The 23863-nt window shown below is 40.5% G+C and overlaps 2 protein-coding genes across 14 annotated transcripts in view; both read right to left on the reverse strand.

Moving 5' to 3' along the window:
- The window catches only part of VPS33A (VPS33A core subunit of CORVET and HOPS complexes), a 29067-nt gene extending 20622 nt beyond the window's left edge, over positions 1-8445 (reverse strand). For all 4 annotated transcript variants that reach the window (XR_004345384.1, XM_032602711.1, XM_032602712.1 and 1 more), the window contains exons 1-4: positions 8261-8445; positions 5695-5760; positions 4967-5094; positions 3899-4085 (exon numbers count right to left, since the gene is read on the reverse strand). Coding sequence is in view for 3 of the 4 variants with exons in the window: in XM_032602711.1 (XP_032458602.1) it covers positions 3899-4085; positions 4967-5094; positions 5695-5760; positions 8261-8362 (483 nt within the window). In the remaining variant the exon portion in view is untranslated. The remainder of the gene's footprint in view (positions 1-3898; positions 4086-4966; positions 5095-5694; positions 5761-8260) is intronic.
- Positions 8446-10325: 1880 nt separating this feature from the next.
- CLIP1 (CAP-Gly domain containing linker protein 1) overlaps positions 10326-23863 on the reverse strand; it is a 122431-nt gene continuing 108893 nt past the window's right edge. For 5 of the 10 annotated variants that reach the window (XM_032654081.1, XM_032654082.1, XM_032654085.1 and 2 more), the window contains 6 exons: positions 21853-21905; positions 15839-15956; positions 15611-15761; positions 15025-15074; positions 12809-12933; positions 10335-12025 (listed from right to left, as the gene is read on the reverse strand). In XM_032654081.1, coding sequence (XP_032509972.1) covers positions 11800-12025; positions 12809-12933; positions 15025-15074; positions 15611-15761; positions 15839-15956; positions 21853-21905 — 723 coding nt within the window. In that variant the 3' untranslated portion in view covers positions 10335-11799. Of the gene's footprint in view, positions 12026-12808; positions 12934-14032; positions 14039-15024; positions 15075-15610; positions 15762-15838; positions 15957-21852; positions 21906-23863 lie in introns of all 10 variants that reach the window. The other 5 variants (XM_032654083.1, XM_032654080.1, XM_032654087.1 and 2 more) reach the window with 3 other exon arrangements.

Raw genomic sequence — 23863 nt, forward strand, 5'->3', positions numbered from 1 at the left:
ATTCTCACGTTTTGTGCAGTGCAATACGGTCATAATCACAGCCCCAAAGCACAGAGAGATCTACACGTGCCTCCTGATGCCACGAAAAGCTAAATGATGCTCACTGTTTAAAATCACATAAATAAGTAAAATGACCTCAACTCTATCAGAAATTGGGCTTGAATTTAACATTAGGTAGAACTCTCAGCTTTATTAACCAGGCAAAATCTCTGACTTCTAAAATAGAATCTTAAGTGAACATATATAAGCCAAGGGCTTGAAATTCTCAGCAGAAAAGAATTCTGTTCTTTTTTGCAAACCAGCGGTTAAATAAACAGGAGATCTCTCCTCTGGACAGGTTTTGTCATGCCAGGACAGGTTTTCCTTAGCTGCTACCAATTCACATTAATTACACGGATGTGAATTAATTACATGAGGGTATACCATTATAGCTACGTGATAAAGCAAATATAGCAAAATGTTAATTTCAGAACCTAGGTGATGAGTATACGGGTGTTCACTGTACCATTCTTTCAACTTTTCTGTATATTTGTAAATTTTCATATAAAATGTTGGGGGACGGGAAATCTGTACCATCATTGGAAGAGATTTACTGTAAGCAAATCAGTGGGGAACATGGCTGAAAAGAAGAGCCAAGAAACTCTCCTGGTTATAAAATTCATCGGTGGCGCCACTGAGCTCTTCCTCAGGTTCACTCTTTGAAAGCAGTGGTCACTGTAACAACATACTAGGGAAGAAAGAGTTTCAAATAATTTTTTGCACAACACCAGTGGTTCTCAAAAGTTCTAGTCTCCAGACCAGCAGCATCAACGTCACATACGCATAACTCAAAGAAGGAAATACAGATAAATATGATTACACTAAAAAAGTACGCATAGCAAAAACTACCATAAGCTAAGTCAATAGACAAATGTCAAAGGCAGGTAAAGAGCCTACAGATACAGGGCCTCCCTGGTGGCGCAGTGGTTGAGAGTCCTCCTGCCGAGGAAGATCCCACATGCCGCGGAGCAGCTGGGCCTGTGAGCCATGGCCGCTGAGCCTGCGCGTCCGGAGCCTGTGCTCCGCAACGGGAGAGGCCACAACGAGAGGCCCACGTACCGCAAAAAAAAAAAAAAGAGCCTACAGATACAGGGCTCACGTGTACAGTGATCTATGCATGAGGTAATTCACTGTAGCACTGCCTCTAAAAGCATAAGATGAGAGACAACAAAATGTCCTTCAAAAGGGGACTGACTTAATAAATCATTGTACATCCAAACAATGGAACAGTATGCAGCTTCAGCTAAGAATAAAAAAGTATTTTCATAGATGGTAGAAAATGACTCCAAGATATATTATTAAGAGAATAACTTAAGTTACCGAAGTTATATAGGATATGCTACCATTTGAATAAAAGCTCATATATACTATGGGCTGTAGCTGCCTAAAGCACTTCCGAAAACAAATTAAAAAAGAACGAGTAATAGTGATTGCTTCTGGGAGGTATGGCATTTTGAGAATTGGGTGGAGAGTGGCTTACTTTTCATTCTGTACCCTTTCTTACTCAAAGAAAATTTTCATGTACACAGATTATGTTTACGAAAGATTTTCAAATTACTTTTTTCAACATAAAGTAATATTCTTATGAGAGAAAGCATTCTTTAAAATAAAGTTGTAAACAAAACCAATATATAAAATTACATTTGGAAAAACCATCCAGAACTGGGGAACAAAGATATGCATATTCGCTAACAAACACACGCCGAAAATAATCAGTGGGGAAAAACTGCGCTGGAACAACTGGCACTATATGGAAAAAATAAATAAGCCTCATATGGAAAACTACAGATAAAAATAAATTAGTCCCTACTTCACACCACACACTCCAAACACATGGTTCAAGCTGAATTAAAGACCTGAACATGAAAAGCAAAACTTTAAAACTTTTAAAGGAAAATACAAGATTTTCTATGTCTTCAGGTAGAGAAGGATTTATTAAGACTGAAACACCACAAACTGAAAGAAAAAAAGTGATATACTACTTTGAAGGGCTCATACCTCCAAATTTCAAAGCTTACTACAAAGTTACATTTATCAAGACAGTGTGTTACTGGCATTAAGGACAGACATACTGATCAATGGGGTAGAGCTGAGACACCAGAAATAAACACATTTAGGGACAATTGATTTTCGACAAGGGTACCAAGACAATTAACTGAGAAAAATATACTCTTTCAGCAAATGGTGCTGGAACACATGGATATCCACATGCATATCTGCACATGCAGAAGGAAGTTGGACCCCGACCTCATATCAGATAAAAATAAACTCAAAACCCATCAAAGACCTAGATGTAGGACCAAAATCGTAAAATTCTTTGAAGAAAACATAGGAGTAAATTTGTGACCTTAGATCAGATACGACACAAAAAGCATAAGCAACAAGAGAAAAAAAGATAAATCGAACTTCATCAAAGTTAAAATCTTTGGTGCATTGGATATCCCTTTCACCAAAAAGTGAAAAGAACCCACAGAATGGGAGAAAATATTTGCAAATCAAATATCTGGTAAGAGACTTGCATCCAGAATATATTAAGAATTCTTAAAACTCTTATAACGAAAAGATAAATACCCAATTCTAAAAACGTGCCATGCTTAAAGACTTAAATATAATATATGATACCATAAAACTCCTAGAAGAGAACGTAGGCAAAACATTCTCTGACATAAATTATACCAATGTTTTCTTAGGTCCGTCTCCCAAGGCAATAGAAATAAAAGCAAAAATAAACAAATGGGACCTAATCAAACTTATAAGCTTTTGCACAACAAAGGAAACCATAAACAAAACGAAAAGACAACCTATGGACTGGGAGAAGATATTTGTAAATGATGCGACCGACGTGGGCTTAATTCCCAAAATATACAGACAGCTCCTACAACTCCATAACAAAAAACCAAACAACTCAATCAAAAAATAGGCAGAAGGCCTAAATAGACATTTCTCCAAAGAAGACACACAGATGGTCAATAGGCACATGAAAAGATGCTCAACATCGTTAATTATTAGAGAAATGCAAATAAAAACTGCGATGAGGTATCACCTCACACTGGTCAGAATGGCCATCAGTTATTTGCAAAGCAGAAACAGACACAGATGTAGAGAACAAACATATGGATACCAAGGCGTGGGGAGGGAGGGTGGGATGAATTAGGAGATTGGGACTGACATATATACACCACTATGTATAAAATAGATAGCTAATGAGAACCTACAAGGAAATCCCAAAAAGAGGGGATATATGTATACGTATAGCTGATTCACCTTGCTACACAACAGAAACTAACACAACATTGTAAAGCAACTATACTCCAATAAAAATTAATTAAAAAAAATAGTCTACAAATAATAAATGCTGGAGAGGGTGTGGAGAAAAAGGAAAACAGTATGGAGGTTCCTTAAAAAACTAAAAAGAATGAAATATTGCCATTTGCAGCAGCATGGATGGACCTAGAGAATATTATGCTTAGTGAAGTAAGACAAATACTACATAACATCACTCATATGTGGAATCTAAAAAAATAATACAAATGAATGTATACACAAAACAGAGACCGACGCACAGAAACATAGAAAACAAACTAGCGGTTACTGATGGGGAGTGGAAGAGGGGAGGGACAAATTAGGGGTATGGGATCAACAGATACAAACTAGAATACATAAAATAGATAAGCAACAAGGATTTACTGTATAGCACAGGGAATTACACCTAATTATCTTGTAATAACCTATAATGGAATATAATCTGCAAAAATACTGAATCACTCCACTCTGTACACCTGAGATTAACATGACCACCATGTTCACAAATTTGGCAAAAATTAAAGCCTGACGTTAAAAAAGAAAACGCCAAACTTACTTTGAATGCACCCTCTGATTCCATGGATAAGAGATCCCCATCAAATGGAATGAGATCTAGGCTGTACTCCTCCCTATGAATAAAGGATCCCAAAACACCTAGATCCTTCAACCGCTGTTCGCACAATAAGCTACGTCGTGGCACAAACAAAATGTGGAAATCTCTTGCTGGGCCACGTCTGTCTTCACTGCAAAAGAAGGAACATTTGTTAGCTTACAAGCTCTTTAGAGTCACAGACTCTTTCACTTACTTTATTCAAACTGCCGGGCACACAGGAGGCACTAAATAAATGCTGGCTAGATAAACATATGAACATTGACTTTCAGACCCAACTGTTAACAGTCGCTTTCTCGCTCTCTCTCTCCCTTTTTTTTTTCCCTGACAGGAAAGCGTTGATTCATAGCCGGTATCTGCATTTTCTAGCTTTCTCTTAAACTATTTATGGGGGCATTAAAGCTCTCAGGTTTACTGAAGCAGGATATCTGTGTCTTGTTGAAAACAAATTGTTCTTTAACCAAACCAATGCAGCCACAGCGTCTCATATTAAAACAAAACATCACTCTTGACTCCTATCTCTCCTCGACACTGGACTTCTCAAAATAGCCCATATGCTTTTAAGATTTTAGGGGCCACATCAATCGATTATACCACTGAGTACAGACTGGGCTGAGAGAACTTCCTCTCTCTAGACTGGATGCTAAATAATATTTTAATCAGCTCTTACTTGGCTTATGAAGTTCAAGCACCTTATATTCAGTATAACCATTAGAGGTGTTTTGTTTGTTTTTTGTTTTTAAAATCAGTGTCCTTTCTACTGATACACGTCCAAACTTTTAGCTGTCCTGAAAGAATGGGGATTTATGATAACTGCCCTCTCAAACTGTTTGAACAATGTCACAAGTTTCCCACTTTTCTTCGTTGTATTCTTCCGTGCCTGTCCCAGTTTTTCCAAAAGACCACTTTCCAAGGTACTGGCAAGAGAAGGGGTTCACAATGAAAAGCTCAGGACATTTAAAACCACGAGAAGGATTAACTTCTTTTGGCCCAAACAAGAGCTCTGAGAGATACCTGAGCACATTTTCAGAGATTATATCCATCAATTCTAGCCTGGGTCTGACAACAAAAATAATATTCTTGACATCAGCTGCTGGCAAACGACTTCCTTTAAGCGTGAACATTTTTTCCACTTCATGTTCCTAGGAAAACACACACACACAAAAGGTTAACAAAACCCCTGAAATTTACGTATGGTATCCAGACTCAGACATCATAAACACTCCCAGTCAAATGTACATCAATATTTTGTTATCAAAATTTAGATTTCCCAAAGCCAGCTGTGTAAAGGACAAGGTTTCAGGACAAAGTCACTGCTACTGTATCTGAATTTAAATGACTCTCACGTGATGCACTATCAAAGACATCAGGTAACAGTCACATAATACAATGCTAGTAATTAGGATCAGTATAGAGTCATCAGCCGAAGGACTGCTGTATACAAAATGTTAGCCAGGCATTGGTATCGGTGTTTATAAAAACCAAACAGCCTTGCAAGCCAACTACTCAGGAGGAAATGTAAACTTATTATTATTACTAAAGTACAGAATTATTATTTTTTTTAATTTAATTTTTAAATTTATGGCCGCAACTCGCGGCATTCGGGATCTTAGTTCCCAGATCAGGGATCGAACCCTCGCCCCCTGCAGTGGAAGCGCAGAGTCTTAATAGCTGGACTGCCAGGGAGGTCCCTAAAGTACAGAATTATCAATCCCTGAACAAAACCCAAATAGCGCATTTACCTTCAGTAGTGAATACTGTGCAATCAGGCCAAATGGTCCTGTGAGGTACTCATCCCAAACTATTGCCTATAAGAGGGGAGAAACATTCTCTCATTACAGTTAATATCAGGAATTTCAACAATACCAACAGAAAATAGCAGTCATACGTAGTAGGACTATTGGCCTCAATGTCTGAATTAACAAAGATTGTAACTGGCTCTGGCCACATTCATATCCTACAGGTCTTAAAAAATAGCATCAGGGTAAGTGATGTTACTGGTGGTAAATGGGAAAGATAAGACCTAGTCATTGTCCTCAAAGGAAAGAAGGACGGTACTTTGCTGTGTATCTGTGTCATGGTATTATTATTAGACTGAACCATATGGAAACTGCCAATTGCAACAACTCAACTTTCATTTTATTTTTATTTATTTATTTATTTATTTTGCGGTACGCGGGCCTCTCACTGTTGTGGCCTCTCCCGTTGCGGAGCACAGGCTCCGGACGCGCAGGCTCAGCGGCCATGGCTCATGGGCCCAGCCGCTCCACGGCATGTGGGATCTTCCCGGACCGGGGCACGAACCCGTGTCCCCTGCATCGGCAGGCGGACTCTCAACCACTGCGCCACCAGGGAAGCCCTATTTTATTTTTTAATTAATTAATTAATTTATTTTTGGCTGCATTGGGTCTTTCTTGCTGCACGCAGGCTTTTTCTCCCGAGTGGGGGCTACGGCTTCTCATCGCGGTGGCTTCTCTTGTTGCGGAGCACAGGCTCTAGGTGCACGGGCTTCAGGAGTTGTGGCACTCGGGCTCAGTAGTTGTAGCACTCGGGCTCAGTAGTTGTGGCTCACGGGCTCTAGAGCTCAGGCTCAGTAGTTGTGGCACAAGGACTTAGTTGCTCTGCGGCATGAACCAGGGCTCGAACCCGTGTCCCCTGCATTGGCAGGCGGATTCCTAACCACGGCACTACCAGGGAAGTCCTCAACTTGTATTTTATATATAAGTATCATATAATCGAATTATAAAAATTAAAACCTCTGATATAGGTATTACAAATCTTATTTTGACAGAAGAGGAAATTTTTTTAAATTGAATTGTATACTTTATTTTTTAAACTAATTTTTATTTTTGGCTGTTTTGGGTCTTGTTGCATGCGGGCTTTCTCTAGTTGCGGCGAGCAGGGGCTACTCTTCGTTGCAGTGCAGGGGCTTCTCATTGTGGCTGCTTCTCTTGTTGCGGAGCACGGGCTCTAGGCACACCGGCTTCAGTAGATGTGGCACGTGGGCTCAGTAGTTGTGGTGCATGGGCTTAGTTGCTCCACAGCACGTGGGATCTTCCCGGACCAGGGCTCAAACCCATGTCCCCTACATTGGCAGGAGGATTCTTAACCACTGCGCCACCAGGGAAGTCCCAGAAGAGGAAATTTTTAAAGGCTCAGAAAGTTTAAGTAACGTCCAAGGCCATATAGGGACCTTGGACGTACACAGTATAAGGGAGTCAGGACTCCAACCTAAGACTTAATGACCCTACAGGGTAGTGCTCTGGGACCCTACCACTGCTAAACTCCAGTGTGATTTCTTTTTCTTTCATTTTTAATTGAAATTTTTATTGAGATAACTGTAGATTAATATTCAGTTGTAAGAAACAACACAGAGACCCCCTAGTACACTTTGCCCAGTTTCCCCCAGTGGAAACATTTTGCAAAACTATAGTACAATAGGTATTACAACCAGGATATTGACATTGATACAATCCATGATCTCATTCAGATTTCACATTTATTTCCTGAGCTTGAACTGGGCACGTAGGACTTAGCCTGCTTTTGTTTTCTTTCAATTGCTTCTAGCATCCACTCTACCCCTTGAGGTCCTATTTTTTCTAATACTGATTCCTGAGTTTCCCCAATTTTCCTTTTCTCTTCAGAGTTGTATTGCCAGTTACTTAGAGGGACTGATAAATCCTAAGGGGAGAGAGGAGAGGTAATACCACTTAAAAGAAATCCTATGAAGTCTCTAATCTACGGTTTCTGATTCCATCGTGAGCTGGGTGCTAATAAACGTCTAACAGGAGGAACAATACTATTTAAGGAAGCCGACGTTAAAACCTCAAATAGCTACAACTTCTCATAATCCGAGGGAGCAGCAGGTTGTAAGGTGCTGGTGCTTCATACTTTTGAGGGTATGACTTATAACGACACATATGATCTTTGTAATGAATGGACACTGGACCAGCTACGTCCCTGGGCCGGGCCCGCATCACCAGTTCCCGTGTCTGGCGTGGGAGCTCGGGGGCACCAGATCCGCCCCTCGACCTGACCACAAGCTGGTTCACTAGAGGCTGAGACAGCACGGTGGCTTAGGTGGCTTATTCAGCTGCCATGAAACAATCACGATGCCACGCGGACTGCGGGCTGGACGCCCCAGGCCCCACCAGCGGGCCCCTCTCCCCGACTTAGCATTCCCGCCAGCTCTCCTCCTGGAAGCCCTAGGAAACCTCGTACACCTGAAGCCCAGGCGGTCGGTCAAGGACCTGATCAGGCCAGGCCGGACAGCGCCGGAGGGCGGTGTCGCCGCGCACTGTCCCTCACCTTGCTTCCCGCGCACTTGTCCAGGAACTCGCGCAGCTCGCGACGCACCGCCTCGCGCAGCACGTTCAGGTTCACTCGCCCGTAGGACAGGTGCGCCGCCATCTTGCCCCACCGCTCCCTTTTCCCTGCAATCCAACCGGATCGGCTTTACCCCGACGCGAGACCCACAGACGCTGTCACGTGACGGCATGTTCACGTGACGAGGGCCGCTGACAGCAAGCCAAACCCGGAAACCGGACTCGGCGGGTGTCTGCTGCTCTCTCCCCAGGCCCTAGCGCCCGCCTCTTTCTTCCACTGCGTGGGTTCCGAGGCTCCCCGCGAGCGACAGACCCGTCCAGACCCCGCCTCAGTCCAGGGCACCTCAGTTGGGCGCTGAGAATTGGGTTTAAGGGCAGAGACCGGATCCTACTCGTCCCGTTTAAAAATCGAGTCTTTCATCTTAGCAGCAAGCATACTCGCTGTAAGATGGTAACGAAGCTAAACTTGAATGGAAATCTTTTATAGCAATCAAAAAGGTCCTGCGCTTTGCCCTTTTGGTTTGTCGGCTAAAATCTACAAAAATGGCTAATAGCTGAGGGAACCTTGAGTGACTTGTCTGTTCAGCTCTTCCTAGTAGACATTCACGCCACATGGTATTTCACACAAATACTATTCGATGTGGAATCTAGGTAAAATTCCCATGTTACCTCGTGAGTTGCGAGGGTGAAACAGGATGTAATTTACATCGTGTGATTTATGTAAAAGGCTTAGCAGGGTGCCTGTTATTTAATAATTGCTAAATAAATAACTTATTAGGAAGATATATCCGTTTCAGTACTTTGAGGTGTAAAATTGGCTATTTGGGATCTGGTGAAAGGGGCTTGAAAATGTCTGGTCTTGCCTGGCTCCCTTCAACCCTTTATACACTGTTACTAAGAAAGGACTCGCTAGGCAATTGCCATAGAGTATGAATAAGCAAAGAGTGTAATTTGGAGATGATACAGTAATCAACTATACATATTTACATACTTCCACTCTCAACTTCTTGACTCTATCAAAGACATTTAATTTTAAAATAACATGTTTCCACACGTGTAGACTGTTCCATGCCCTAGTTCTCACCCGATTTTCACAGGGATTCTTCTCAACCTGTATCACAAACTCTTCTCAACGTGCGCAGGTCTTTTGCTCAACTGAGAACACGTATTATTTTAGCACCATCTGTGAGAATAAATGTTGAGCTCAGCAGGCCATGTCCTGAACTGGTAAATGAGGGCACACCCACGTAAGAGGTAAAGATGCCCACGGTTAGCGAACTCTCAGGCATGCGTGGGTGCAAACGAGCAAGACTCGGATGACAAACGATCCTCTGCAAACAGGACCAGGATTCTAAACGATCAACAGAGGTGTTTTATTTGTGTAAAGACCCAACTGGTGATACTGCAATACTACCGCAGTTGCCCTATAAATATCACAGACTTGTTTAGTGTTCGAGTTTTCTTTTTAAAATGTATTTTTAATTGATATCATGGATATTTAATATTAATTTTAGGTGTACAACATAATGATTTGATATACGTATATGTTGTGAAATGGTCACCACAACAAATGTAGTTCATAGTTTTGAGTCTTTTCATCCATTCGGTCAAAGCTGAAGTCAAGGACCACTGTCAGGGTAATTTTTAGGTCAAAATAACGTTCAGCCGGTAACTCTGCTTTGGAAATATCTACCTGTGGCGGCGGGGGGGGGGGGGGGGTCAGAGCTCATAAAACAGATTGCTTGGTTCAGTTATCATTTTGGAAAATACCACAACAGCTTTCACAGAGTTTCCTTCCAAAACTTGATGCTGTAATAGGTAGTAGGTGCTACATGGTGCCACTTACATTTCCGTCAGGTAATATAGTAAGACATAGCAATGGATAACCACCTTGGGTATTGATCTTATGCTGAATGGGTCATAGAATGCTTTGAGATAATTTCTTTAAAGCAGTTTATCAACAGACTGCAGTAGAAATTGCTATTTGGGTCTCTAGTGCTTGCTCACTTAAAGAAAAACCATTATGACAAATAAACCTGAGAATAATACCAGTTTACTACACTGGCCAAAAAGAATAACCATTTATTAAAGTAGATACAGAACACTTGTTTGCTCAGATTTTAATATTGCTTTACATATTGTTTGTGAAACAGTTCCTATTATAATATGTTTATAACCCCACATTTCAACTGACTACAGATTTTTCACTTGTCAAACACATAGTTGATAATCTTGAGGAAAATACATCAAAGGCATATATACAATTATAGAAGTTCTTATTATACATGTCTCATGGAAGATACATTTATTTATTACTTTTTACATATTCTAGGAGACATTCAAATGAAGATAAATAGATTCAAACTGGTTGATAAACTTCTTGTGGTTGAGGTCCTTCAGTTTATTTTTTGTGATAAGAAAATCCAAAATTATTAATGTTGAATTTCTCATCGTACATTCATCTAAAAACACAGTAAAAAAAAAACGTGTAAAGATTGTAGATTGGTTAATTTAGGTGTTTTATAGTGGCTTATTATCTAATTAACTGACTGCTGGGGCTATCTGCTGGAGAAGGAAAAGAAAAATCTGGAGAGAATTCTCCCAGTTATTTATATCTGATAAAGAAATAAAACGAGAACACGGAGAACAAGGAGCTGCAAAGCCACACGATGCTATTTCTGGCCTAGTCCGTTAGGTCCTGATGAACATTTTACGTGTTTTCTTTTTCATAAAGGTAAAAATCTGAAAAGAAAGACACACTGTGTATGTTTTTTCCCAAAATAGAGATTTTACAAAAATATATACATATAATATATAGAAGCTGAAATTATGCAAAACCAATAAACAAAAAACACCATAGAAGAGTAAGTGGGTGCAGCATAGAGATTATAAAATGTCCCCACAGCAGTTTGGGGGCTTCCCCCTCCCTTTACCTGTTTCATGATTTTATAATCACACCTAAGTATCATCAAGCCTGAAATAAAGGCACTACTGATATCAGGTAGTGCAAAGAGCTCAGATATTTCTTTAAGTATAAAATATTTTAAATGAGTAGATGAATATGCGAAGTGGCACATTTTTTCAACTCATTCCAGTGTCAAAGTTTAACCAAAACATCTAAATATACAAACGCAGCCTGGAAATATTTTAGTGCAAATATGAAAAGTAACAGCATAATTTAAAGTTACTTAAATAAGGTATTGTGAGGGTAGGAGTCGTTCTCTGAGGTCTCCCTAGGGACAATTAATGTAATGGCATCTGGTGCAATGTCTTGTTAATACTTTTTAAATTCAAGAAGACAAAATCAGAGGTGAAAACTCACCTCCTGATTATTCTAACTGATACACTTATAAGGGGAGACTAAAAGGGAGATTTGTTGAAGATCAAAATCTTTCCTTAGATTTGTTGATGGGGGGTCAAAAATAACACGAGTTCTCCTGAAGTCTGCACACACAATGCTGGTGGTCAGCTGCCTAAACGCTAGTGCATCTGAGAAAGCCCAGTTCCGGATGTGAGGCTTCATCAGAAAGTCTCGTCGTCATTGCAGTTGGTCGCCCAGTGCCCGAACACCTCACAGATCTCACAGTAGGGGCGTTCCTCGCTCCGACTGCCGTGGTGTGTGGAATGGGGGGGGTCCTCAGACATCTGTGCCTGGGTAGGACAATCCTCTGTGTCGTGGAGATCAAAGCAGTCACATATGTCACAGAAGAGGCGAGGTTTCTTCTTGGACTGTTTCTCCTGGTCATCACTACAAATATTAATGTGCATAATCAGAAACTCAGCTCCATCAGAAGAAATTCAAGAGACAGTATCACTTGTAATGAACAAAAAGGAAGCAAGAATTGTGGCCAAGTCGGGGAGCCTCAAGTGTTTAAGTACTACGGTCCACGTTTTAAATTTTCACATCAAACCATTTTCACTCTCCTGCCAGGTTTGTGGAAGTCAAATAACCACAAAGCAATTGTTCCTCCAATCCACTGGAGAGCCTTTTTTTTTTTTTTAATTTTACTGATGACGTATAGTTGTTTTACAACGTTTTGTTAATTTCTGCTGTATAGCAGAGTGACTCAGTTATACATATATATATTCTTTTTAAAAATTTTTTATTGGAGTATAGTTGATTTACAATGTTGTGTTACCTTCTGCTGTACACACATCAGCCATACATGTACATAATTCCACTCTCTTTTAGATTCTTTTCCCATATAGGTCACCACAGAGTACTGAGTAGAGTTCCCTGTGCTATACTGTAGGTCCTTATTAGTTAACTATTTTATATATAGTAGTGTGTATATGTCAATCCTAATCTCCCAATTTATCCCTCCCCCCGCTTTACCCCCCAGTAACTGTAAGTTTGTTTTCTACATCTGTAACTCTATTTCTGTTTGTACCATTTGTACCGTTTTTTTAGATTCCACCTAGAAGCGATATCATGCGATATTTGTCCTCTGTCTGAAGAACCTAACTTTAAAAACACACATTTATTTAGATGGAACTAAGGTTCCGCTCAGTATCGCTGGACGTGAAATACCTGTCGTAATTGTTCATGTCGTCACCGTTCCCATTCAGGGCTGCTTCCGACATCATCTCCACCTTCATCTTGAGATCCTGATTCTTCCTCTGAAGGTCCACTATTACCGAATTTAGGAAATCAATCTGATTTTTTAGGAAAAAACAAAAGCAGATGTGTAAAATGTCTGAAATGTGTTCGCTGGAGCATCAAGAAGTCTACAAGCACACTCTCAGACTGTGGCTGCAGAGTATATGCTGGAGTCGCAGGGGCCCACAGCAGCCGTGACTCAACCGTGTTTTAGATTATGTTCTCACACACACACACACACACACACACACACACACACACACAGTACAGAAAGCGTAACCAGTTACTTATTACACTAAACTATAACTAAGCCAGGACTTTTATGTTCTGTAGATTTCAAAAAGCTCATGGAAATTCTCCTCCAACTACGATCTAACACTCACTTATTAGTCATGGTGAGATGGTAAATGGGTCTTCAGAGAAAAAGGAAGGCGTTTTAAAGAGAAGGCTTAAGCTCTCTTTCACCTGAGGAGGTGTGGCCACACACTGAAGCGGCAGCATTCAGGCCACCTGGGCCCAGAATTGGGGCAGTGGGATAACAAGATGACTGCCCACCAGGAGGAAACGCTCTTGTCCTAACCTGGCAAAGCAAGGGCACTTTAATTTAAAATCAGTAAGTTTCGGGACTTCCCTGATGATCCAGTGGTTAAGACTGCGCTTCCAATGCAAGGAGCGAGGGTTCGATCCCCAGTCAGGGAACTAGATCCCACATGCCGCATGACGCAGCCAAGAAAAGAAAAAAATCAGTAAGTTTCTTCCTTCTTCTACAGATACAAAGGTATCATTTATCTAAATGTCCATTGGGGAAAAAAATCCCATTTTACAGTATTAAAAAATACATCTGTGTGTGTGTATATACTCATACATACACATCCACTTTTTAAAGAAATATCTGGCCTTTTTCTCCTGCTGGGGTAGGTATGAAACAAAGCTAGAAATCACTAGCTTTGTGATTCTCTGCAGAATCTCCCTTCTGCCATTGAAGGCAAGACCCACTGAATCTCATCTCACTTCTCAAACTGTAGTTTCTAAAGACTTTACCCTGTTAGCAGATACATATCAGAAAGGGGGGAAAAAGCCACAAAATGGATGTAAGTACAGTGGGAAACCACACACACACACACGTGCTCACAAATTAGGAAACATAAAACAAACCATTTGCTGATTGGAAGAAAAGCGTTGGCAGTGGCAGATGAAACAAACGGAAGCGGAAAGGAAGGGGGAAAGAGAAAACATTGTGAATTAAGTTTGTGCTCATCAGACATACAAACTAAGCAGAGACAATGCTATTCAGGGTAAATTAGGCTGTGCGTTGAATCCTTACATGCCTTTCAAAGGAGATGTCATAACTAAAACAAATCACTAATGCACTGAGTTTCTCTTTTATTTAAAAGTGAAAGAAGGCTTTCGTACCTTTGAATTTTGAATGAGACAAGTATGTCCAAAATATATAATAAAAATTGAAAATAGATGTTTGTTGCTTGTGGGCTATACATTTCCAAAAACAGAACAGTTTGCCTCCATATAATACCATTTTTAAAACTAAGGCTATTTTGATAATTTTGGCTTTAGGAAACAGTTTTCAAGAGCCCTGTCTTTTTAAGGTAAAGATGAGGAAGGAACCTTTTATGGAGGGATTCTACTTCTATGAATTTATCCTAAAGAAATATTAGTATATCTGTAAAATGATAGGTGTTCAAGACAGTTCATTATAGCATTGTTTATAATACACCTAAAAGATCAGAAAACATCCCAAATGTCATGTCAACCAATAAGGCCTGATTAAATTATGGTACACCCACATAACGGAATACTATACAGCTATAAAAAGTGAAGTACAGATCAGTTTATGTAATATGCCCCCATATGTGTAAAAAAAAGGAGGTGGAAAGACTGTTAGTCTTGGCTTGTATGTACATTTAAAAAAACCTCTGAAAAAATAAAAAAGACATTAATAACCCTGATTACCTGTTTGGGGGGCTGGGAACTGAGCAGGAGATGGTGTTTGGAGGGAGATTTTTTTTATTTTTACTGTACGTATTTTTAACGTTGTTTAATGTTTAGAACATATGAATACATTACCTATTCAAAAGATTAAATGATTTTTAAAAATAGCAAGCAAGCAAAGCAAAAGGAAGGAATATTACCTGACTCTCCTGGGCTCTTTCATCCTCTTCTGCCTGAGTATCAGTATTACCTTATATTTAAAAAAAGAAAAAAAGTGGAGGGGGGATTTTTTAAAAATTGCAATCTTATTTCCTTGTTACTGCATTGAAAGGGCCAGTGTTAGAAACGCATTCTCATCTGGAATCCGCACATGTGCCTCTCTGAGAACACGTTTTAAGTTCCTGTCTCCTCTCTGGACCCCTCGGACACGGTCGTCCTCTCTCAGGCCGGCCCACTGCGGGGAGGAACGCCGGTCACGGTCACGGCCGTCATTTCCTCCTCCCCGGCAGGGCACCTGCAAAAGCCGCGGCTGCTGCTGGGGTGGCAGTTATCACCCACTGTCTTATATAAACGTCTGCCGATGCTCAGGACCACGGGAAGGTCCGGAAGTGGGGACCGGCAGGCGCGCCCCTCTGTTTGGGGCCTCATCCGACTACAGGCGGGCGGGCCCGGCACAGAGCGACCCCGTCGGCGCGGCGCAGCAGCCGCCTACAAAGGGTGCGCCCGCCACGAACCCCGCGTCCGGGGGAAGCAGCGGTGTCGGGAGGAAGCACGTGGCCATTTTACCTGACGAGCTGCTGAGCTGCCTCTTGTTTTCTTTGAGTTGAAGCTCCAAGTTCTTTACCTTGAGCTCAAGCTTCGCCTTGTCGGACTCTAGAGACTGAACGACTGCGCGCAAGGACTTGGCAGAGGCGTTTTCTCCCCTGAGCGCTGTGACCTGAAACACACGGCTTGGCTTAGCTTCCGGTCGGAACAGGGACGGGTACCGCCAGGGTCCCCGAGGTGGTACTCTACCTCATTCCTCAGCTTTTCCAGCTCTGCATCCTTTTCTGTGAGTAAGGCACTAGTAATACTGATGGATTTCTGCAAGGAAGCTTTTTCTTCATCTGCGTCTTTTATTAGCTTGGATTCTCTAAAAGACCAAAGAGTTAAAAATTCCAGAAATCAACCGAGAGAGCGGTCAGTGGACAACTGTCCTAGAACAAACGCGCAATTAACTTTAGCTAATATACAGGGATAAAGTATCACGGGGAAGTTTTACAGGGGGTTAAGGCTATTACGCTTGCAGAATGTTACTTGAAATTTTACTTACTGTGAGGGGAGAAAAAGTTTACCTATGCAGAGACATGCCAGAATCTGCATATCATTGTATCCGTTTGAATTTAAAGAAACAAGTTAATAACTTTGGAAGACGCAGAATTAAAAAACAAGACTGTTGCACCCCCAAAGAATTACTTTAAAAATCTAACCCCCCCAGATGAATTCCGTTACTTCTTGAATAAATCATTATCAAGCAATACCAACAATTAAAATACACACATGCAAAGCGATTATACAGATGTCATGCAGAGCAGTTTTATGCTGGAAGTATCGATTGGTTCTCACTAATTTCAGTAACTTTCAGCAAGTTCCAAGAGTGTGTTTTGGAGATCTTCTGGGCCAAAACAGTAGCAGAGATTATTACCACTATTCAAACGGAAGGATTATTACTTTTCGTCCATAGACTCTGAAGAGGACAGACATTAAGTTGCTCATAGAAATCAAAGGTAATGACATAAAGGCTAGAACGGAAATGTGAAGATGGATTTCCAGGTGTAGAATGGAAGCCAAGGGGCATCTGGAGGGAGAAGGTCAGCACACGGGATGTATGTTCTCAGGCTGACCCAGCATTTGGTTATCAGCACAGGGACGGGGACCGGGCTTTCCAGGAGACGAGAACATTTATCTTGGAGTCAGGGGAGTGGGAAAAGAAAGGGAAAGATGAAGGGAAGACAGGGGAAGAGGGCAAGACACGATGGAGACAACCCCAGAGGGCAGGCTACTATGTGTTTATAAATGTGTGAGTGTATTTAAATTTTTGTGGTGAAAATTCAAACGTGCCAAGGTCACAAAAGCCAAGGAAAGACTGAGGAGCTGTCACAGATGGGACAACTAAATGCACTGTGGTCTCCTAGACTGGATCCTGGGAGAGAAAAAAAGACATGAATGGAAAAACTGGGGAAATCTGAACCATGTCTAGAGTTTGGCTAAGAGTACTGGACCAATATTACTCTCTCAGTTTGGATCAAAGGACCAGGGGATGTAAGATGTGCCCGTGAGGGGAAGCTGGGTGAAGGGAATGTGGGACCTCCAGGTACAACCTTTGCAGCTCTTCTGGAAACCTCAGATTTTGAAATAAGAAGTTTTTAAAAAATGACATGCAGTGTGAAACAAGAGGAAAAAAGACCTTGTATCACAAAAATATTTGGGGAAAACACAGCTGGAGAAAAATTTCCTGGCCAGCCCTCAGGCCATACAACCTACTCCTTTGCATCCACGTAGGTAATCATCAGTGAGAGTTCATGGCTTAAACCACAACAAACCGAATTACTCCCGGTTCTATTAGAAGTAGCTGGGTGAATGCAGAGCATGTAGTGGTTCAGTATGTCTTCGAACCAACTGGAGGGATTGGAAACTGAGGCCCAGGTTAGAAACGGCAGAATGTATGTCTGGTTAGTGAGACCCAAGATATCCGGCACACGAATTACAGAATTCTCATGGTTTATGGTAAACTGAAATTCTATTCTACACGAAGATGAAAAATATAAGTGTTGTATTTATCTCATTGTGTGGCTTACACTTACACCCCAGAATAAGTAGTAAGAAAAGAATCTGAGACTTACAGAAAATGTCTTGAATTCAACACCCAAGCATTATATGAACACTTGGTGCTGTTAAATTACTAACTGCGTAACACCTCGCTAGGAAATAGGATCCTGTTTAAGTAAAAACAAAAACAACAACAAAACAAACAAAACCCCAAAGATTTAAGTGAAAGGAATGTACACAGGCATTTTTTCCACCTGGGAAGTAAATATCTGATTTTATCCAAAGATTCAATAACTCTTGGGCTCTTTAAGTTTCTATTAAACTTATTTGGTAGTTCACTCTATTATAAAAACCGTTTCAAGAGATTCACTTGTAAATCCAACTCAAATTTGAAATATGCGATTTTAAATGCTTTTACTGAGAAATACCAGGATTTGGGGGTTAATGGATTTAGATTCTTCTGTAATCAGGACTCTAGTTAGTCAAGCTCTCACAGGTTCTTTGTGTTAGGGAGGGATGAGGCCGGCATTAGCCGGCAGAAGGAAAAAGGAGCAGGTATCTTTGCTTATCGCCACACACGTCCATCCTCTAAGTGAGGCTGCTTTCTAAGAAGATGGCAAGCAGATGTTTCTCATACGAAAGTTGTCAAAAGATGCGTGGTTAAAAAAGGGATCTGACTTGTGATTTGTATACCAAATGAAGGGACAAATAGACCTTGGCAGCTCATCTTTGTGACAGGTCTTCAATGTTAGTATCTTAGGTGATTTCTAAGCCCAAATCCCACCGTGCAAACCAAGAGGGGCTAAATTAAACCATTTATGCCAGCATCACTGACACCTGAGTCACACATCGCATTGACAGTGAGGCCTGTGTTACTTTAAAGCCATGCTGGCCCCAGTGACTTGGCGTTACTAAAAGTATCAAGGGAAGATAAACATAACATGAAAGAAGGGTTATAGGGGCCAGAAATCTTTCCCCCAAGGGAACATATTACCCAGATTCTTTCCTTACTACTTACATAAGAAAGAAATTCCAGTAATGAAGCAAATACCTTAAAGTGTTACTGGGCAAGCTTTAAAAATGCAAGATAACAAGAACCAAATATTAGGAACATGAAGAGAACTGCAAATGCAGTAAGGAGAACTCAATTTGCACTGAAGTTCTGTGCTGTATATAGATATAAAAAAGATATGTGTGCGTGTGTGTGTATGTATATACTGCTGAGAATATTTTACAAAACAAAAGCAAGGCACAGAGGGACAAAGGCAGCCAAAAAATATATACAACAATTTTGTTTACTAAAAATATATGAAATTTATTTATTATAACGTGGATAGACTTTCTTTAGTCTTACCATTAAAGACACACAGATATAGCAAAGGAAGCAAGAGTAGGAAAGGGAAAAGAGAGGGGTGAAATGAGCATTGATCAGTAGCGCAAGCTTGGAGACAGTCAGACAGTTAGCAACCCACAGTGAGCTGAATGAGCTGGAGTGGCAGTGACCTCTTCAGGACTGGTGGACGGGGACCGTCAGCCAGTTTTCCTTCCTGACAGGAATCTTGCCTTGACACACACAGAATTAATCCTGACTCTACAAGTCCACAGCTAAGATGATGGCTCTGGAGTTCCTTCTAGGACATCAAAAAGCCTAGAGAAGGGAGAGGAGCCAAACAGGTTCCCAAATCTGCTGTAGGCTCTCTGGCCAGAGGGACACACTTCTCTACTTCCATCCATTAGAGCGGTCAAGGTTGGCTCTGCTTTATCTACCAGACGTGTTGGAACCTGTTCTGAAAGAGGTTTCCCTAACTTGGAGACCACTTTCCCAAAGAAATAATTACATTTTTAAGCTAAGAGAAAAACTTATACTACGTGTTGCTTGCAATTCGATGCTAGATAGCAAAAAGACAAAGTACAAAAGGGTGATACTAATTTCTTAACGATAAGTAGTTTCACCCTACATCAGGAGTAAGTACTGCACTTCAACATAATGAACAACAGAGTTTGAATGAAGCAATCATATACTATGTTGACTGTGTATGTTCAGTTCTCACCTCTAAATTAAACTGTTGGCTAAGGTCTTGGTTCTTGCAATGAACCACTACATTTCAAATATCTTTATGATTTAAGTACTTTCCAGATTCTTAAATTAAGAAAGTATCCAATTCTTTTTAGTATTCTATGCTACAGGTACTTAACTATTACACACATAGACCTACATACTAATCCTTTACCAAACTGACCTTCAGAAGGCATTTAAGGCCCCCAAAATATTAGCTAAAATATATTTGCATTCAGATTTCTGAAAGACATAACTTTCCATGAGGATTAATTAACAATTTGATTAAAAAACAGTTCTAAATATAAGAAACTAGGTTTTAACATTTTTCACTCCCAGAAAAGTTATCATCTTTATCTGCGTTTATTGATTAAGAGTAATAATTATCCAGGACCTAAAATGGGAGCAGGGTGAAATAAGAAGAGAGGAATGGACAAGTACCCAAATTTGTTCTATCTTTTTAAGCCGTGAAAAAAGTCACATGTCTAATCACATTTTGAGAGGCATGTAATTTAGTCAAAGTCACATGAAAAGGACTGACAAAGCAATAGCATCTTTATTTTTAAAAGAGATTAAAAAGTAAAAATAAATAGATGTACAGTGAGAAAAGAGCCCTTGTAAAAATCTGAAGTCCTGGGCCTTGTGTCTGCATCTGAGCTCTTGGCCAAATTGCCTAACTTGGGGGGTTTTAGTTTCATCATTTTTCAATGCAAGCCCCACCATATATTTCAGTGGTTTGTTTAGAGATATGAGAAATTTGTGAATTACAAGGGCTACATAAATGCAAAGGGATTACATCAGTACTCACACCAGCCTGTTTCCCTTGTCAGAATGCCTCAGGAATAAGTGCTATCAGTTTGTTCACACACCCTTGACAACTGCATACATGGGGTTCTTTTTAAAGAAACAAAGCCTTATTCATGGAAAATTAAATATCCCAAGGCCCCCACGCGGGGGAGCTGTGCTTGTACCTGGGCCCCAGGTTAAGGCATGGCAGGCCAGTCACCACAGCTCACAGGCACTGGGCGAACACCTGGCTGGACCGGGGGTGTGGCAGTCATGAAACACACATGCATTCTGATGTGAAACTTTAAAGAACAATGAGTCTAAGGATGTCTTAAAAAAAGAAAGGAGGAAGGCACCCCTGAACTGAGGCCTAATTTCCTTTAGAAGGTAGCTTATGGAACCCAAATATCTTTGTGGGCTAAATAAAGCCCTCGACTCTGAAGCAGCCGCCATACTGGCAGGAGGGACAAATGTCAGCATAAACGCATGCGTCAGTGGTCAGTAAGGGAGACTTCCTCTGCTCTGACAAGTAAGGATAAAATCTCTGCAAGACCATGAAGGAATTCTTTTTCTTTTCTATTTCATTTTCTTATTATTTTTTAATTGAGGTATAGAAGAATTCTTGATTATACTATTCCTAAAGGTTTATTTTTCTTTTTGTAATTAATAAGACAAAAAACGCCTGTCACTGTTGTGATGTACTCTACAGCAAACCACGGTACAGGCTGTGGCTCTTAGCAACAGTATACACTATGCCTACTTGGCATGCAGAGTAAAGCAGAGAATTTCTCTAGACACAAACTACACATTTTAAAAAAGCAGACAGAGACCGTCAGAAAGCATAAGCACCATGCTTCTACATGATGACTCCTGGGGGCCCGTTTATCCTTACTCAAAAGTGCTGGAAGCTTCCATGTGAACAGCATTCGATCATCATCAAAGAATAACAAATAACAAAGCTCTTTTTAAGAAAGTAAGTAGAAACATTTAAAATGTTTCCCATTATTACTGAGAAAATGAAAGTTTTATATAACTGAATTTATTTGCAGATTAGGTAACATTATAGCACTTTAGTTACTGAAACTAGGAGGTAAACAGTGTAATACGAGACAACTTAATTTAGAACATTTCTGGACAAACGCAACTGAATGTGGCTTAAAAATCGAACTATTCTTTCAGTAATTCATACTGAAACTCTTACAAATTTGTCAATTATGAGTACCAAACGATCACGATGCAATTTTCTGAATATAAGAAGGTCGTATGTTTTCTACAAGTCACTGTACACAGCGTGTTCTAACATTTTCCTTATTAAACACACACACACACACACACACACACACACACACAAAACAATATATACAAAAAGAAAGCCTACCTCTTTTTCATTTCTAACAACTGATTATTGAGCACAGATCTCTCTTCTTCCAGCTGGGAAAAAAACACACACACAACAAAAAGGTCAGTTCATAACAGACAGGCCAGTTTCTCATCCCCCAGGTCACATTCCCATGCTCCAGGACCGCTAAAGCAACGGGCTTTCCTCAGAGGCAGTGAAAAAGGACCAAGTGTACATCAGGGACCTGAGAGTTAAAATATTAAACAATACCAAGTACATGCCATATCTTAGACATTCAATAAATGTTTCCTTCATTTGTTAGACGAATGAGTGAAAACTTCACTATTAACATTCTGGTTCCTTTACTGAAACAAAAGGAGTCAAAGGTCACTAACTTGTGTAGGGCTAGGAACAGGTAATTTATTCTACACGGGCCTTATCTTATGCCTACTATACCCAGACATTTCTTTCTCACCTATAAAATAAGAAAGTTACAGAAGGATTTCCAGTGGCCCTTTAGTTCTAAAGTTCTGTTATTCTGTTAAGGATAGAAAACAAAAGATTCAGCTAGTCAACCTTGTGAGAAAAGATTCACCTCTACCCACAATCTGTACCACATACAGTTTAGCCAAATACAGTACCAATTTTAACTCACACTGTTAATAAAACAAAGAGGTGACAAAAGCTCTTACATGGTTTTTTTTGAATCAAAGGATAACACCAAAGACTATGTAATGGTTTCCAACCATTTGGGAGTGGCCCAGAATTTAAGTCACTAATTCACGATAAGTAGTCGTGGTCTTATTTCTGATTATGTGTCAGTTATGTACATGCTTTGCTATAAAGGTCTTTTATACTTTAAAAGTTCTTAAATATAAACATGTATGTTTTGAACATAAGTTTATCAAGAAATCTATAGAGGTTAACACAGTTTTTTTCCACTGTAGACTCTCTCCTTTCCTAGTCCATTAAGATAAATGCTTTTGCTGCATGAGTAATTCACAGATATATTTAGAAATTTGTAAAGAGTAAAAGGAAGGAAAAACAGTGGGAGGCAAACTTTAAAGGAATGAAACAAGAGGGAGAACATCTGGAGAGTGGGATGTGGAGACGAGAGGGGCTCTCATTTTTTTCTTTTGTACCATTTTATATGGTTTATATTTATTTTTTAAACAAGGAAGCTGTTTAACTTTTATAGTTAAAAAAATTTTTAAAGAAATAAACAAACAAGACTGGGAAATGACTACAATGAAGATATAAATGGGGCTTCCCTGGTGGCGCAGTGGTTGAGAGTCCGCCTGCCGATGCAGGGGACACGGGTTTGTGCCCCGGTCCGGGAGGATCCCACATGCCGCGGAGCGGCTGGGCCCGTGAGCCATGGCCGCTGAGCCTGCGCGTCCGGAGCCTGTGCTCCGCAATGGGAGAGGCCACAGCAGTGAGAGGCCCGCGTACCGCAAAAAAAAAAAAAAAAAAAAAAAGATATAAATGGATAAATGACATGGCAGATAATTCACAACAGGGAAAATACAAATAATTAATAAACACTTGGAAAATCATTCAACACTGCAAAGAACAAGTATGCAGAGATTCTCCCCACTTCTTGGAGGCTGAATTTCTTGTTCCTGAATTTCCACAGAACAGAAGTTTAGGATACTTATTGTACTGATTCTTCATAGGAAATAATGGTTTTTTCCGCTTCTGGTCCAGGATCCAATCCAGGATAACAAGCTTCATTTGGTAGTCAAATTTCTTTAGCCTGTCTAGTTCCTCATTCTTTCCTTGTCTTTTGTGACCTTGACTTTTTTTTTTTTTTTTTGGCTGCAGCTTGTGGGATTTTAGTTCCCTGACCAGGGATTAAACACGGGCCTTCAGCAATGAGAGCTTGGAGTCCTAACCACTGGACCGCCAGGGAATTCCCTGACCTTGATAGTTTTTTTTGACCTTGACATTTTTGAAGAGCACAGAGGCGAGTAGAATGTCCGTCAATTTGGATTCACCTGATATTCCCACATGAGTAGAGTCAGACTATGCACTTTTTGGCAGAAACACC

The sequence above is a fragment of the Phocoena sinus genome, chromosome 14 (assembly GCF_008692025.1).
Source record: "Phocoena sinus isolate mPhoSin1 chromosome 14, mPhoSin1.pri, whole genome shotgun sequence".
Taxonomy (NCBI): domain Eukaryota; kingdom Metazoa; phylum Chordata; class Mammalia; order Artiodactyla; family Phocoenidae; genus Phocoena; species Phocoena sinus.